General features: G+C 41.2%; 1 protein-coding gene across 1 annotated transcript; it reads right to left on the reverse strand.

Annotated features, from left to right (window-relative positions):
• Positions 1-2,183: 2,183 nt before the first annotated feature.
• st14a (ST14 transmembrane serine protease matriptase a) lies at positions 2,184-16,849 on the reverse strand. The gene is made up of 19 exons (XM_076994176.1): positions 16,433-16,849; positions 13,331-13,490; positions 13,065-13,195; positions 12,854-12,924; positions 12,556-12,719; positions 12,377-12,406; positions 12,036-12,264; positions 11,679-11,824; positions 10,541-10,644; positions 10,349-10,452; positions 10,107-10,240; positions 9,915-10,019; positions 8,812-8,919; positions 8,531-8,647; positions 8,210-8,335; positions 7,933-8,116; positions 5,868-6,136; positions 5,311-5,447; positions 2,184-5,187 (listed from the first exon to the last, which is right to left on the reverse strand). The coding sequence occupies exons 1-19, from the start codon at positions 16,475-16,477 to the stop codon at positions 5,026-5,028; spliced, it is 2,526 nt and encodes an 841-aa protein (XP_076850291.1). The 5' UTR covers positions 16,478-16,849; the 3' UTR covers positions 2,184-5,025.
• Between the last annotated feature and the right edge of the window lie 2,034 nt (positions 16,850-18,883).

Genomic DNA, 18,883 nt, shown 5'->3' on the forward strand with positions numbered 1-18,883 from the left:
CTCTACACCAACATCTCTAGTGTTACTTCAACCGTTTGGTTTTCCAGTGCTGTTAAATTCCATGCCTGGTAGGTAGCTAATCATATGAAGAGAATCATATCATGTAGACAAACTATGTGATTACATGAAAGAACTAATTAATTAATTAATTGATTAGGAAGCTAATAAACCACCCTCGGTATGTGGCCAAGTAAGACAGCAGAACATGGGGAATCCATGTGGTCTGAAAATCTTCAGCCGAGTCTGCTGAGGCCACAAACTGATGGACCTTATGTGCAGCAAACGCCACCATGACAAGCCCGACATAAAATATAAGAGAAAACCATTAGTGTGCAGCACTCTCATGACTGAGAGATACAAACTGTCGTCATTCTCACTGTGACACCACCCTAAGAACTGAAGAAACAGCTTTCATTCATTTCTGGCCATGTACTGAGTCCAGGCAGGTAGCAGAGTGTACATTGCATCAAAATGGTGATTTTTACTGTTATCAAAATGGTGAACCATAGATCAGAAAGATGCACATTTTGACCTCAAATTAAGAAATTCTCTTCTCTTTTGAGAGTTTTGCCCAGTGCCCATCAAACAGCTTACTTATTAGGAGTCCTTTGGGACATCCTGGTAACTGAAATCCACTGCCAGTGTAGAAATCAACATGGCCAAGTGGTTTGGAGAACCCAAGACCAGGTACGGGTTCAGTAGCTGCAGAACATCATGTGGTTTCACATGGAAGCTCTCCTGTCGTCTCTGCTGTGGTAGATGCTCTGCAGAGATGGCACTGGAATTCTGGTGATCTCAGCAGCAGTCTTCACCACTCTCTGCAGGCGTTTATGGTCCATTACAGTTGCGCTGCTGTACCACACTGATGCGGCTAGACAAGAGCAGCTTTCAATGACGCAGCTGTAGAAGTTGGCAGAGATCCCAAACGTCCTCAGTCTCTTCAGGAAGTACAGCTGCTGTTGAGCCTTTTTGACCAGCGTGGTGTTCAATGTCCATGTAAAGTCCCCACACCCAAGTATTTATAGCTCCTCACCCTCTCCACTTCAAGCTCCCAGATGAACAGTGGTGAGGTCTTCTCTTCTTCCTCATGTCAACCATCAGCTCCTTTGTCTTGTCCATGTTGAGGACACAGTTGTTATCCTCACACAGTGACAATAGCTTGGTCACTTCCTTCCTGTAGGCTGCTTCATCTCAGTCAGTGATTAGTCATCACTGTGGTGTCTGCGAACTTTAGGATGATGTCATTGTGGGAGGTGTCATTAGTGGGTGAAAAGAGTGTAGAGGATGGGGCTGAGGACACATCCCTGTGGGGTGCTGGCTGAGGTCCTGGTGCCAGTCGTCCACCAGCCAGTCACACAGGGTGGGGTGCAATCATCTTCAGATGCTCTGACATCAGCAGTGCAGTAGAAGCCATCCAGCTTTTTCTTGTACTGCCTTTTTCCCCAGTCCATACATCGCATCTCTCTACTGTCTCACTGCCTGATCTGAATGCAAGAGTGTGATCACGCAGCATGTGTGCAGCAAACCCAACTGTTGATGCAGGGCTTCTGGTTGGGGAACCTCTTCACCTGTATTGTGGGGACGATGTTGTTCACACAGGTGCTGATGTAGCCAGACACGTGCTCAGAATAGTCCTGTATGCTAACAAGAGTCCTCCATGGTGGCTACAGCTCTAAACACATGCCAGTTTGTCATAGCAAAACAGTCCTGCAGGATGCCCTCAGTCACCAGAGTCCACAGTTTAACAGTTTTGTTTACCAGGTTTGAGTCTTTGTAGGTTGGGTACAGGAACAAAGAAATGTGGTTTGGATGTCAAAAGTGGGGATGGGTGCAGCCCGATATGCGCTGCTAACATTGCTGTATATGTAATACCCAGGTGGGAATGTCCACATATAATATAACATGTAATAATTGGAGAATACGATCGGCAAGTTGCACTGGTTAAAATTACCAGCGATGATTTCAAGAATTTACCTCTGGGATCAATAAAGTATTTATCTATCTATCTGATGGTATCAGGATGAGCCGTCTCCAAAGTGCTTGTAACATGTTAACCGTTTGTTTCAGAAAACACAGGTGCAAAAAGATTGAGGGCTGACCAACAGAAACATCCAGGAACGAAACAGATCTGCTAAATAAGTGCATAATAGTTTATCCATCACACTCATTTAAATCCCGAATGGTCATTGTGCTATAAAGTTACATTTTATTTATTAACCATCCCATACTATTTTCTATAGTTACATAGGACCTTTCAAGGAACCCAAGGTCATTTTCCAAATCACACACACAACTTTTGCATTTGGTCGCACACCAGCGAGACATGGTAACCAATTGCACAGAGCGTATTCAGTTTAGGGGAATGTTTGGACTGTGGGAAGAAACCAGAGATCCTAGACCCATGCAGACATAAGGAGAACTTCAGACAGAAACTTGAACCCAAGACCCCAGTGTGTACTGCTCAAAATAAGCCATATAAGATAACTACTGTGGTGCAGATGTTCAAATCCTTTGAAAGTGATGTTAAAATCAAAAATGCACAGAGAGATTAAACCAAATAGAAACAAGACTACAGGTATTCAGACACGATTAATCCAAGTAATACACAATCTGAATAGATAACCAACACACTAGGACAATCGTACATAGAGGACCTCATAATAGTACTAGAGAACATATGGCATTATACAAAACATCAGACAGGATGACCTGAAGTGCTCCTCCTACAATGAAGCACTTGCGAGACTTCTCCATTTCAAAGAGCAACAGATAAACAGGTCTAAGAGAGGTGGAACTAAGCGTCACACTTTGGAACATCCTACACGAGTCACCAGCGTCCCGTCGACACGTGGAACATTTACTCTTTCTTCAGGGAAGATGGGAACAGGTTTCTTTAAACTGAACACTCCATTTGCAAGGACTGAACATTACCAGAATTCTCCTATTCCATCTTCCAAGATTTACCAATAAACATGAATTATATGCTAATATGAATTACTGTAATGGTTCTGATATTTAATATTTGCAGAAATGGTGTAGGTCTGATGCATTGGAGCATATAGTAAATTAATTATGTGTATGCCACTTGATTTTATTCATTACAATTTTATATTTGAAAATTAATTTGCCAATTCAGTGTGTGACTGCAAAACACCAATACAAACTACTAAACTATTTTCCTCTGAAATATCACAGGGTGGATTACAATGCCATAAATCAAATGACCCATTGGTATTTGAGAGAAAAACAAAACATATACTTAGAACAAAACAGATCTGCAACCTTTGTTTTTGCTTACCGCATGACAGCTCTATTAATTATTGGGAAAAAACAAGGTTGGAAGACATTGTATAGGAATAAATGCATGTCACTGTCGACAGAATAGCAAATGACTCAAATAGTACATACAACTACACATTGAACATAGTACTGCAAATATAGTCCTCATCAAAAATGGCATCTGAAATCAGTCACTACTTTCATAAAATTATCTGGATATTTTTGTCACTTTTTAATCCTCTGGATTACTAAGTGAACAGGCTATTGGTAATGTTGAAACGTTTGTGAACAGAACACATAGCTTGGAGGAATTTAACCTATGGATGGATGGAGTATGGATTAAGTTTTACCAGGTAACATCAGACAGTTTTTCCTGGGGCCAGGTTGGAGATAAGGCAGAGAAGAAACTGCCACAAAACTAGATCACGACCCCTTGGACTCCCAAACCGGTAACAACCACAGGTAACAACCACAGGCAAATTCATAGCCAAATTCATAATGAAGTTCATATTCGCATGTATTAATGAAAAAGTACTCTGAGATTCAGGTCATGCTAGAGCAATCAGTTAAATGTATTTTGTATTAAACACATTCATCACATTCTCTCCATTAATGCCAGGAAATCAGTAAAACAGACTGATGAAGTTTATATAAAAATCTCCCAGAACAGACATTTTATTGGATAATAAACATTTGTAAAATCAAAAATTTTAAAAGGCTCAAAGAAGAGTTCAAGAGAGCATCGACAGTCACATTTAAGGTCGGCAAATTTTCTGATATACAAAGATGTTGTTCACTTAAAGTGCTTTGCATAAACTTTACAAGCCTGAGAAATGGTCTCAACCTCACAGTAAAGGACACGAGTTTCCTTTGCTAAGCTGGTTTTGAAACTAATCCTTGGCAGACCAACCCAAATTCATCGAACACAAACCACTTCACATTGGCATCTGAATTTGGAGCTGTTCATTAACAAACCCGACGCAATGAGGAGGGAGAGGTACAACTGCCTCTGAAGTCAACAACAAAAGTATAATGATACAGAAGACTAATGAGAGACACTTTTCACATTCATGACTGCACATAAGGATACCTCGAGTGTTTTTAAAAGGAACGCTTCTCCTGAACAACTGTGAACAGCCCACAGAAAACAAATGAAACCAAGCTAAAAGACATCCCCACACGCACACGAGCACACACACGCACCTATCTACAAGCACATGGTAAATAATGGTTTCCAAATAATCCATTAACAAGTAACATATTTAAAAGAAAGATACAAATGTATTTACATGAAGTAAAATAAATCCATGATGCTTCCGTGCTTCCCTTCATTTACAAATATAAAACTATCACAACTGCAAAAATGTATTTAAAATTCACAAGACAAGAAATGGCCTGTCGATTGTGTGTACTACAATGTTGAAGTGATGAAGTGATAAAACTACAAGATGGTTAGAGATCCTGACACAAGGCTCATCAAGCACTGGGGTCAAATACATGACTAACCTCATTTCAGCAACAGTCGCAATATCAAACATCTATAAATGTATATATACACACACACACAAGAGTCTGCATCTCTTTTGTCCATTTGTTTTCCTAGGCACAAAGCAGAGTAGAGTACAGTCAGTCAGACAGCCAAACAGTCAGTCAGACAGCCAGTCCGCGCTGATGTCAGTCACCAGGATGCTGAGCTGAAGTCGTGGAAGGTCTGAACTCCTCATCGAGCAACGGCATTTTCTGAAGTTAAACTCCCGTTTGTTCTTTGATCCAGGCACGGAATTTGGTGACTGTGGAATAAATGCCAGGCTTGTTCCTGCGGGCACAGCCATCACCCCAGCTTACCACGCCTGCCAGAAACATCCGCCCGCCAGGCACGGAACTGGAGAGGGGACCGCCTGAGTCACCCTGGGGGAAGGAATGAAGCAAGGTAACCAAAAATGGGCTGGGAAGAATGAACACCAACCTGTGGATGGAAGGGGGGGGGGGTGTGTTTGTGAGAGAGTGTTCTGCAGAGGGTGAAGAACCCACCTGACAGGCATCAACTCCACCAGCTAGCACTCCAGCACACGTCATGCGTGAGGTGATCTGTCCGTTCATTAGAGAATCACACACAGAGCTGTTGATGATGCGTACTTCTGCCTTCTGCAATACCATTGCACCAGCCCCTGATACACACACACACACACACACACACACACACACACATGTTTATGTCCACTTTTTTATACTGTGTACAGCAAATAACTTAAAAGTAAAAGGGCCCTAGACACACTGATGACTCTCCTTAGAGAGTTAAGAGTCCAGGTCTACAATTGTAGATACAAACAAAATTAACAGGACCTTTAATTTATCACTAACTATTATTTCATTTTAAGTTGTTCCAGTCAAGATGAAGATCCTCATCACTGCTCTTACTGCAAACATTTTTTGACCATGGAAATCTGGGAGCTGTTTGGATCCTCGCAATGCCTGTTAGACATGCCAGTTTTTTTTAGCTTTGCTCATATGCCCCCTTCACTACCACTACAAGCCTCCAGGGGGCATCTTCTCACTGACAAACTAAACTCCTGAGCATAGCCACTCACCTCCCTCTCTGGTGGCACCCCAGCCCGTGATCCATACCGACTTGCCCACGGGGAAGACGTATGAAGCGGACGGGAGGCAGATGGGGCGGATGGTGTTGGTGAAGGTGACGGGCTGGTCCAGCTCCATCAGGGCGATGTCGTTGTCATAGGTGTACTCGTTGTAATCGGGGTGGCCAATGACCCGATTCAGGTAGCGCTTCACAGCTTTGTCCAGCTCTTTCTGAGAATGGAGGCCCAGGTAGACCTCCCATGTACCTGGCTGAGAGAGCCTACACACACACACACACGGGCACACCTTTAGTTTGGCAATAAATAGAACAGTATGGGCTGTTAGGAGGTTAGTATCAACAGTAACTTAGGATCAACAAATAACTGCCAGAACATACCTACAACTACTTTTCTGCTAGATTTAAGCGCCGCTTTTGACACCGTTGATCATGAAATACTTCTTGATCGACTACAGACCAGGGTAGGCCTTAGTGGCTTAGTCTTAGACTGGTTTAGATCGTACCTAACTGGGCGTGATTACTATGTTGCATTAGGTACCTCTTCCTCCACACGTCAAAAAATAACTTGCAGCGTCCCCCAAGGATCAATTCTTGGGCCGTTACTATTCAACTTATATATGCTTCCGTTACCACATATCATTAATAAACATGGTATTAGTTATCATCAATATGCAGATGACACTCAACTTTATATTTCGCTAGAACCTAAAGCCCTAAAATCAATTTGCTCACTGTTTGACTGCATAGATGATATACAGACATGGATGTCTGACAATTTTCTGCAATTGAATAAACAGAAGACAGAGGTTCTTGTTCTTGGCAGTGATTCACAAAGGAATGATGTCCAGACTTATTTCAATCAAATGAATCTGAAAGCCAGACAATGTGTTAAGAACCTGGGCGTCACCTTTGATAATGAGCTCGGCTTCAAATCACACATCATGACTACATGCAAGACAGCTTATTTTCACTTTCGAAACATTGCTAAGGTCCGAGATATGCTCTCTCCTGCTGACAGTGAAAAACTTGTCCATGCATTTATCATATCAAGGCTAGATTATTGTAACACTGTTCTATCTGCTCTCCCAAAGAGCTCTATTTCATACCTACAGCGAGTTCAGAACGCTGCTACAAGGGTTCTTACCCACAGGAGAAAGAGAGATCATATTACACCTGCACTCCACTCACTGCACTGGTTACCTGTCAGCTTTAGAATAGATTTTAAGGTTCTAGTCATGGTTTTTAAATGTCTTCATGGTCTTGCTCCTCTTTACCTCAGTGAAATGATGGTTAGATATGTTCCAGTCAGGTCTCTCAGGTCTTCAAACAGTAATCTACTGGTGATTCCTAAAAGCCGATTAAAGATTGGCGAGGGTGCTTTTAGCCACTGTGGCCCAAAGCTCTGGAATTCTCTTCCTGAAGAGCTCAGAGGCATTTAATCCCTGCATAGTTTCAAGAACAGTCTCAATACATTCCTGTTTAGATCTGCTTTTAGTTAAGAAACTCTCAATCTTATTTAATTTATTACATTATGTTGTCTAGTATTTTATAATTTATTTCATTATTTTATTGTGTTTGTTTCCTTTTTATCTTTAATTATAATATTTTATTTTTATCTTCTCTACTTATTTTAATAGTTTTCCCGATTATTATTATCTTATTTACTTTACTTTTTATTATCTTATTTACTTTACTTTTTTACATTTTATGTTATTTTTATATTAACATTTTCTTTTTGTCTTATCTCCTTTTAATGTTTCTTTTTATTTATACTGTAAAGCACTTTGAGTTGCATGTATGTATGAAAGGTGCTATACAAATAAGATTATTAATTATTATTATTATTATTATTACTATTACTACAACAACAGTGAAGCAATAGCACATTAACATACATAATAACACAATGGACACACACACACATAATGACCAGGTGGAGATCATGTAAATGAGTGAAACTGGCTGTATGCCAAGGAAACAGCAAACATTATTTCTGTGCTGTCATTTAGAGATGCAAAAGTATTAAACCAGTAGGATGGTGTGGAAGTGGAGCTTACTTCATTTTGGGTTCATCCTGGACGCAATGGGCTGCTGTCACAATCCAGCGCTCACTGATGATCGACGCGCCACACACATGCACAGAGTTCTTGAGGTGAAGGCTGACCTGCCAAGGCCACTCCCCTGCTGTTGCCTCCTGCCCGCCCACTATGCGTGAGGTCTTAATCGGGTGCTTTCCACAATCTTGATGGAAGGGGTGGAGCAAAAGAAGCAACATTAATATACAATGCAAAGTTAACGACTGGAATCTCGATCCGAGGGAGAACTGTGCTTTACCACCACAGGTGTTCTCGTCAGAACCGTCTTGGCAGTCGTTCACGCCGTCACACTCCGGGTTCTGCTTAGTCACACACTGGCCGTTCTGGCAAAGGTAATTCGTCTCCAGACATGAAACAGTGGAAGCTGAGAGAGTGGGGATATATAACCACACTCAAGGACCAATCCTCTTCCCACGTTGGTATGGTGAAAGAACATGTCATATTCCTTTTACGTTTGAGAGTTTTTACATACAGCTGAACTTGTTTTGTAAAGACAAAGGTGGCAGGTTTCAGATCAAGCTGAATTCTACTATGAATTAAATTCTAACTTTGAACTTACTTCTTCCACAGTCGGTTTCGTCCGAATTATCGCCACAGTCATTGCGCCGATCACACTTCTGTTTCTCCGAGATACACACACCATTTGCACATGCAAACTCACCTGCCTTACAAGAGGCTGTAACAAAGAGAAAAAGAAAGGGGGATGGGTGAGGATGAGGGCAAAAGATGGGATGAGAGACATTTCAAATACACATGTGTGGAATGACACACAGATCCAACATGGAAAGTTCTGTGTGGACAGCTAGGATAGGAGACATAACAGCAAGAAAGCTATCTTACCACAGTTAAGTTCGTCAGTTTTATCTCCACAGTCATCAACACCATCACATTTCCAGAACATAGGCTTACATAATCCATTCCTACAGCTGATCATGGTATCGTTACACACTATATTGGTAAAAACACACACACACACACAAATACATAAATACACACACACACATACATACATACATACATACATGTCTTGTATTCTGCACAACTGAGACTCTGTTGTACTACAGGCAGGAGACATCTGCATGTTATATGTCCTTGTAAATATGTATCAATTTATGCTGCATAGGCAAGATTTACAAGTGCATTTACAGTTCCAATGTAAAATAAAAAGCACTCAGCCAACACCTGCTGCTCTGTAAAGCCCAGATACTTATAAGAGGCAAATGAATGCTGGCACAACTTACACAAGCTACCAGACTGGGACATGGTCAACCAACTCCAGAATATGACAGTTGTGAACTACAGGTCACAAATGACTAACATGCCTGGCAGTGTATTATGCACAGCTCTAGAGCAGAGGTATTGGGTTCCGCTCTAGAGTAGGTGTGTTGGGTTCCCCTCTAGAGCTGGAGTACTGGGTTCTGTTCTAGCTTATGTATATTTAATAAAAAGCAAAAAACTACATTAAAATAGTGGCAAGATAAACGTTTCTGTGTGTGGAATAGCAGGCAAATTTAATTTTAACAGTATTGATTCTCATGTGAACTACGCTGTCAGCTACAAGTCTGTGTTCACTCATTCTATGGGAATCTGTCCCCTTTTTAAGGCCATGTGCAGAAATCTCAAACAGGGCTGAGGGGCAGAGCTGCTGTCTATATCTTATATGAAATACAGCTGGTTCTGCCTTCTAGGAGTGGAGGTGTGTGTGTGTGTGTGTGTGTTTGTGTGTGTGTGTGTGTGTGTGTGTCTGTCACTTTTCCACCTATAAAGTGCCAGTGTTCGTGCTGGAGGCAAAGCTAGTTCCCAGGAACTAGAGAACCTTATGAGAACAGATCTGTGCTCTATGAGTTCCTTTCCTTTTGCTGTTGTGTGTGTGGGTTCACTCTGTAGTGTGCACTCACTGAAGTTTTCAATTCTACTGTGTCTGTAATTGTGTATGTACTCACGGCAGTTCTTCTCATCACTGTTGTCAAAGCAGTCATTCCAGCCATCACAGCGCAGGGCCATGCTGACACAACGTTTGTTGCCACACAGGAACTTACCCGGACAGGCTGGGGGCAAAGGTCACAGCAAGCAGCATTAGACCCTGCTCAAAGCACATCTAATTCATCTTTTGATAGGTTCTGCAGGACTCTTACGGTCAGTGGGCTCAAAGGCTGTGTAGATGGCACTGAAGCCCCTGTCTACATATGATGCGTCAGAGTTAAACACTACAGTCATTTGGTTTGAGTTACTGGTCCGCACCAAGGTACTGGACAGCTCACCACATAATCTGTGGACAAACAGACAGACACACAGTCTCAATTCTCAATTCTTCATTATGTCCCAAATTAGATCTTGGCAGCACAGCAGAACTCTACCATAAGGCTTCATTACTCACTTTTCATCATTGACCTGGACGTAGTCCTTCAGACAGGAGTTTGGCAGACCCACAGACATCAGGAATTTGGTGAAAACCAACTTCACATGCATATTACTTGGAACCTTTGACATAGTAACATAAAATATGAATCCTTCCAACACAGTCAGAACATTAATTGTATATTAATGCAGGTTTGAGAGCCTGTCTCACCTGGATGGTCCACTCACACTTCATCAGGGGAGGGTAATAATTGGGGTAGTTGGGAGATGTGATTGTACCAGACATTCCGGTCAAAACTCCACCACAAGTTGACTCTGAAGATAGTGAGGATAAGGACAGGGCAAGTCATGACTTATCCACTGAATAACATTCTAAAAAGGGACTGATGACTACAGTTGAATGAAAAGGTATGTGAACCCTTTGGGATTACTTGGATTTCTGCATAAATTAGTCATTAAATGTGTTCTGATTTTCATCTTACTCACGACAATAGACAATCACAGTCTGTTTAAACTTATACCACACAAAAAATTATATGTTTACATGTTGTGTTGAATAAAACCATGCAAACATCCACAGTGCAGGGTGGACAAAGTATGTGAACCTTTGGTCCGGGGGGGTTATGTGGGTGGCGGCTTCGGTTTAAAATGAATTCTCCCATCAAAATTAAAAAACATTTTTAACAATTTATTCTGGGTCCGGATGGGATGGCATTTGGGTCCGTATCTGGACCGAGGTTAGGGTTGCCACCTAGGTCTGACAAAAAACAAGGACACAGGGTGGCGAGTGTAATCTGTAGATGGGGGGGGGGGGGGGGGGGGGGCAACGTAAGTTGTTAAGTTGTTGGTGGCGGCGAACGGGGAGGGAGTGGGGAACATAAGTTGTTGAGCAGGGGGGGTGGCGAACGTAAAACGTGACTGGAGGGGTTTAAAATGGACACAGCGAGAAAAAAAACAGATTTAAAGAGTGCAGAAACAGTCTGAATCGTGGTTTGAACTAACCTAGTTTTTTTTTCCGGGACCGAATATTAAAAAGAAGAAAAACCGGGACAAACTGGGACAGCCCGGGAAAACCGGGACAGTCCCGGGAAAACCGGGACAGGTGGCAACACTAATTGGTTGCGGACCACGGAAATAGAAATTTGTAGAGTTAATCAGGAATGAGATTGGGTCCGGACAGGACTGCGTTCGGGTCCGGATCTGGACCGCGGTCTGCCTGTTAGTGACCTCTGCCCTAGTGCTTCACTATGAGCACTGTACAGCCCTCATATACCCTAAGGCTTCACTATGGTGTTGCAAGAGTTACCTGAATCCATATCCCCACACCCCACCCCAGTTCTCATCAGTACCTTTAGATGTGGCTTTTGCCACCTGAGAAACTTGCGCTCTGAAGCCAGGGTAGTTCCCATCCTCGTTGGTTATTAAGGCGACAAGCATCACATTTCCAGAAGACAAGAAATTGAGTAAACTATTCTGGTGGTATATTCCACATTTCCTGTAAAAAAAAGAAGGATAAACAGATTCAACAACTGTGGTGCTTTATTTGTTATATAGTACTCCTTCTACCTTAGATTAGCTCCACATCTTGTTCATATGTTGCTCCTTAGCACATTTTTATATTGATCATTTAACATGTTTTCAGCCCAATTACATTTTTAGATATCGATTGAACAATGTTTGTTTGCCCCAAACCAGTCCCCACTCACTCAGCCAAGATGCGACTCTCAATGGCCGCCAGCGAGTCATACACCTTCACCGAGTCTTTGTGGCAGCTCGCCTCCAGACTGAAGGTGGTGAAATTCAGACTGATGATGCTGCCTGGGTCAGCCCGCACCTGCCATTGCACCACAGTGTTGGCGGGGTAGGGGTAGTTGGGGAAGCCCGGTGACTCAATCAAAATTGGCTGGTTTAAGCGGAGGCTTAACCTCCGGATGGCTGTGGAGAGAGCTGACATTTAGTCGCAGAGCAGATGCCTCATTGCAGCCCTGATTCACTGCAGTATGAGAATCAGTGCTGGTTTAAGAAAAATGACAGAGGCCAAACTCACAAGGCTTTAAGAACATCCGCGAATCCACAGCTGGCAACAGAAAAGGCAAGAAAGAGTGAAGCACAGGACAGTAAAGCTATGACAGTGTAAACTAACAAAGGTCAACACAAGACCTCTTAATCATAAAGGAGAGGATCATTCATAGTGATCAATGAGTTTTGATCATTACTAGGCTGTACCTGAAGTCGTCATGGTCTCAAATAGGAGGCTTCCTGGTAGACCCGAAATACGTGGCTGACTGATTTTAATGTCATTTAGGCTCTCCATGGTGGAATCCACAGCAGCCTCCTGAGACATTGGGACGTTGAACTCGGAGAGATAATACGCTACTACACTGCCCTCACTGAGACAAACAAACACAGCATTAAAACAGTTGTACAGTACAAAACAGACCAAGTAAAAAGGGAGGGGAGTTTTTTGAACAGCGTTTTCATCCTATGTCCAGTCAAGTTCATTTTTCCACTCCAACAACTGTACCTGAAGGCTTGAACAGTAGAGTCAACATAATATTTAGACAGTGGTGGGGTCTTGGAGTAGATGTCTCTCAACTAAAAAAATAAAAAACACAGTGATGAAAAAAGAAACTGAACTCAAAGATCTGTCCGTGAGCATAACCCAGATTAATGATCTGATACTGAGCATAATCTGTCTTAAAGAGCTGATGTCGAGCATAATCTTCAGTGCTTACCCGAGTTGCCACTTGATTTGCCAGTGCTTTAAACTCTGTGCTATTCGGGTCCTCATAAGACTTGTCAAATGCTTGATTTGTGATGTGCAAAGTACCACTGTACATCTTCTTCATCTTCAAATCCTTACGGACTACAAGACGACAAACAAGTCAAGACCAGTAATACACCGATTGATGTACTGTGAACGACTAATAGTTTTGTCTCCAGACACAGTGTTAATAACGTGTGTGGTGTGTAAGGTCGAGCCTGGGAACCAGAAGCTTACAGTGGAAATGCCACACCAGCAGGCCAATCATCAAAGCCAAGAAGGCTATGAAGACCACCATGGCAATGATGGCACCCAGCTTCCCTGGGCGTTTTTTCTTCTCCAGCTTCTTGGAGTCTGTTGCTGGCAGGAACGTGACTTCCTGGTCCCAGTCTTTGCCCTGAAAGAGCCAGAGCAGTTTAGATTAAATTCTTTCCTCATTATCATTGTGAACTCACTTTGTGAACTCACTCAAATCGTAACTATTACATCCCACAAGTAACGGACAACAGGGAACTTCACGCTAATAAAACATTGTTTTAGTGTGTTTCAGGCTGGCACACGTTTCCTGCTGTGAGCAGCATGTCAGGAGACGGCCAGTAAGAGCGCTTCACCCACGGCTGACAGGTGCGAGAGGCGTAGAGCAGAGTTGCAGAGGAGGAGAGCTGGGAGAGGACAGCACATAAACTACCTCCACCCCAGCACATAGCAGAGTTCAACCATCTACTGGCCATTGGGTGGATTTATACAAATAAATAAAAAAAATTATAAAATATCTAAATTGCTACTGTTCCAATGAAATTTTAAATACAATTTAAAAATATTTTTATATTATATAATAATAACAATACTACTACTAATAACAATAATGATAATTTAGTACGAGTGATTAAAAATATTTATTTTGTTCACATTTCTATTTCCCCTGAGAATAATAGAATTGTACATTTCAGTTGCCAACTGTACAGCACAGCTGAGGTGCTAATGGGCTTAACTACTGTGGGCAGTTTGCCATAGTAAAATCACAACACAGCCCGACCTAGTTTCTCTTTCACAACTGTTTCTCTAACTGTTCCAACAATGTGACAAACAGGATCACAGTGTACTTTAATAGAGTGACGTGTGGCTTAGTCACATGGTTTTGGATGCAACAGTTTCACTCCACAACTTCCTTCGCTTCTGCCCTCTCAGTATGACTCAAGCCTAAACAGAAACCCCCAGAGTTATGAGACAGTGTTACCCCAACTTCTTAAATGAAGTCATATTACAGTATGGAGAGGAGAATTCCCTAGGACAATGCCTTTGGCTTTCAGCATGCCACAACAGAACTAAGGAATGTACACACACACACACACACACACACACAAACAAACACAAACACAAACACACACCTCCAAACCGCTGCAGTGTTCACTCACACACTACCTAAATAATATCGCAAAAGCATGCTTCTCCACTCCTGTAACAGACCTGCTACGTTACAAAAGATTACTGTGCCACTATTACAATGGCAAGATGGATCATCTAAAGAAAAATGTTACAGTAATGCCTGCTAAACCTCGCTTGAGGAACACCCAAAGTGACATACCAAAGCTCATGCTAAAACACGCTCTGATTCTCAGAGGAAGGACGAGGCAAGCACACCAACCACCACCATCATGTGATGTACATGTCATCTTTTTTAGATGCCCACGATCGTGTGTCAACACTCAACCCACAGGGCAAGTCTATGACAAAAACAAAACCTGCTGAGAAGAGCAAGCCAAGATCACATCGTCATCGACCATCAAAGGAAGAGCCTGTCACGAAGGCCGCAGTAAATGACAGAGATGGTCAAAAATGGAGTGAAGTACACAAGGATTCCACAGAAACACACCCCACTTCAGTGCAATCTTATCAATCTCTCTCGGTCTCCCTCACACACACAAATACAAGAGAGATAGAAAAATGTTGTGAAGTACACACAGTTCTCAGAGAATCGTGATATTTTGGACAGATCATCTGTGCTAACAAAGTGCTTCAAACCTCATGTACTACTTCTCTAGAATTTTGAATGTCTCTACATCTGTTACTACAGCACCCTGCTATTACTCCATTCAAGAACTGATTCAATTAATATTACTTGATGGATAAGTGTTCATGTTTCTTGGTGTAAACTGTCTGAATATTAATATTAGAATATTAATTTGATTATGAAGTTGTATAATAATCATAACACCACAAGTATAAATTTTATATTAGTATAACTTATGTCTATTATATTATACTGAAGTTATATAGTGTTTATTGCTGAGGTCTATACTGATGTTAAAATATACTGTCTATAGTTCTGATATAAGAGTATACATTCAGTCTGAGTCCTCTTACCAGTACAACTTTGTGAAAGTCTACAACGTAGAGAATTGGGGAGTAGTGTCATAACAGACACAAATAATTATTTATTTCTATTTTCATAACTTAAATGCTGAGCAAAAAATGTCATGAGGTAAAGATATAGCCTGCTTTAACTCTACTTTCAAACATAGACTTTGAGCCAAGAAGAGTACTGACTTGCCTCCATAAGTAAAATATTAGCTCTTCCAACATTTCCCATCATAAATCTAATTATTGTAATTGTAGGGATCTTGTAAAAATCAGTTTTGTTACAAACTGCACACCGTTGGTCTTTATCATGTTTGAAGTACACGGCACTGTGAAGTGGGCTAAACTAACATCATGACATCATCAGTGTACATCCAAGTGCATCGTTTAAACTGGACACACTCTGAATTTATTACAATTATCCTACATGACCAGTGAATATTCATTACATCTAAACTACCAGTGAATATTAACTTGGCCTAAGACACCAGTTTATATTAACTTGGCCTACAAGAGGAGTGAGTTTTAACATAACTAAAACAGTAGTGAATATCAACCTGTGTCACCAGTGAAGACTGTGCAAAAACTAATGCGAATGTTTCCATAACTAATAACAGGATAATATCTGAACCTCTAAATTGACATCAGATAAGTCATCCATTGGACGCTTATCTTACTTTGGTTTCTGGCTCTAACTCAGCGAGACAACAATGACAAAACAAATGCAGATCTTTGAGTCAAGCAAAATGTTCTGACCACCTGGAACAAGAAACACTGAGATCCAAGACCACCGATACTGCCGTTCAACATACTTAAACTGTACCAGACTTCACATCGTGATGCAGGCTGCTAGTGATGAGGGAGAACTGTAAGTTCACAACATGGGTATCGATTACTAAAGAAATAAATAGATAAATAAAGCCAGTTACAACTCAAAAGAGAGGACAAGAGATGGGATCGCAAGGTGACGGTGAGGCCTACCGAAGATTTGGGGTTGTAGCGCATTCCTGAATCCATCGGGTCCATTATTTTGAGACCCTGTAAAAATGAATTAGTGACTCGGACTTTGTGCTTCCCAGCTGTTCCTTACTGCGCCTCACGCCTAAAGTTTCAGTCCTCTTGGCAAATTCCACGTCGAGTAAAACCAGTCTGCCAAGCAGCGTTAGTGTTTCTTATCCTCGGCAGGTGGAACGACTGTACACTCATAAAACAAGTAAAAGCAACAATCCACGCCAGGTACAAATGATTCTTTAAAGCAAGTGCAGTAGGTACAAAAACTGTAAACGTATCCAGTCAACGGCGAGTCCACTTAAAGATATATAACTCGAAAACGTTGAGATTGTCTTCACAGATACCCGGAACCGTGTGACGACAAAAAGTCAGGAAACAACAGGCGTTACCTGCTCGAGTGATACTTACCTGTCGACGCGCGCGCCTGCGTAAGAACGACGCGAGAGACGGAAATGCAGATAGAACCATTGCAATGTCCGCAACAACAACAAAAAAGATACACAACACAATGTACATAGCATTTAACATTACACACATATGCACAGACGTTATATACTTTTTTTCTTTATAATATATATAATATACACACATGCTCAAACATCAGTTTAATAACATAATTATATAAACAAACTGGCTGAATTAATGTCGAGCATTGGTATCGATGCAACCGGAACTGCGCGTGGGCACCCTTACCTTACAAACCTGTCCGGTTTGTAAAATTATTTTCTTGAATTACCTAAAGGTCCGCTACAGTAACCCAAGGAGCCCGCATTTGGGTAGTTAAAAGTAAATAAATAATTTAATGGTCCCCTGAAAATATACATTTAGATATAGATTTTATTTATATCAGTTATAATATATGATACACAGTTTCTGACAGATGTCATCAGCTGTACAAGCAAAGTGCTTTTAAATGAACAGAAGGACATCAGGACATCCTCTTTTGAGGTTCTATATTTCTAATAATGTAGCTCATTTCTTTTTCTTTGAATTTCCTAATTTCATTGCTGCCATAGCAACAACTCCCTGTGCTTGTCATTAATACAATGTCTATTTGTATTAAAATTTGTGTCAATTTGTATTGACACTGGAAATGACATACAGTATACTTAATCCTGATGGTTTAAAGGTGTCCAACAAACCAATTAAACCAATCAGCAAATCTGTAAAGGTTTCTGAAATCGTTTTTAGACGTAGATCTTCAGGGTTCATTAACGGGATTATAAATTTGTTCAGCCCTTAGTGTTGTGTAGCTGTTACCAGGAGAACAGATTCACAACACACAAGTGTCAGGAAAGAGTTCTCAAGTTTAATGATAATACATATAGTTAAATATAGAACAAAGAAAATGGGTCTTAAGACAATTGGTTAAGAGTAATAAAACATATTATTCTGGTGAGACTGGTGTTCTCCTTATCAGGAGAGGAGGTCCAGTAGACTGAATGTAGAGAGAGAGAGATCCTAACTGAGGAGCAGATACACAGATAATGTCAAAGTGATCAATGTCAAGGGTCACAGACAGTAAATCACAAATTTCCTTACAAAGTCTTCTCTTGGTTTTTCCAATATAATGCTGATTGCATCTCTTGCAAATAATGCAATAGACAACTCCTGCTGTAGCACCTGAGGATGAATAAGTGATGACAATTGAACCTTTTGTGCCAATTATATTAAGGGCTGTTTTAATATATTTATATGTAGTACATCTAGATCAATGACAAGCTACAGTTCAACGGTTAATATCTGAATTGTCATTTATTTCGCTCTTGTCTTTGTCTCATCTATAAGAGATTAGTGGAGGATCCTTAAAAAGGGACACAGTCTGTACATCACAGCTGGAAGATCCTGAAGTGTTTATGTATAATATTAACCACTGTTTTATTTGTAAGAAAACAAGTCAGCACCAAAGGAATTCTTGTTGTCTTAACAGATAAAACACAAGGCATAATAGTCATGAATCATAAATTGTTTTTGACTATGAATATCTACATCTATTACTATGAACCCCTTCTGCTATGTCTGGTTGGAATGTCATTACCATTTTGTCAGTCTGTTCTGAGACGTGATCTTAGGTCAGTCATTCTCCATCACCTTTGTCCATCCAGCCCATATTCAGAACAGATGTTTCTGTGTACTTTGCCAGCCACTTGGTGATGGCGTTCCATGTATGCACTGCCTGCTGGCATCTTGCAGCCCAGTGTGATGTGGTGGTTTGTCTCAGGGGCGTCCTTGCACAGCCTGCATTTGGTATCCCAGCTTTGTGATGATTATGTTGCCTTTGTGCTGTTATGATTAGTGCCTTTGTGCTGTTTTTCACTCCAGTTCAATCCAGACCTTATCAGCTACTAAATCATATTTGTTTTATTAGTTACTGATATCAGCCACTGATATCATAGTGATATCACAGTACTTTAGATAAAG

This window comes from Brachyhypopomus gauderio, chromosome 2 (genome assembly GCF_052324685.1).
Source record: "Brachyhypopomus gauderio isolate BG-103 chromosome 2, BGAUD_0.2, whole genome shotgun sequence".
Classification (NCBI taxonomy): Eukaryota; Metazoa; Chordata; class Actinopteri; order Gymnotiformes; family Hypopomidae; genus Brachyhypopomus; species Brachyhypopomus gauderio.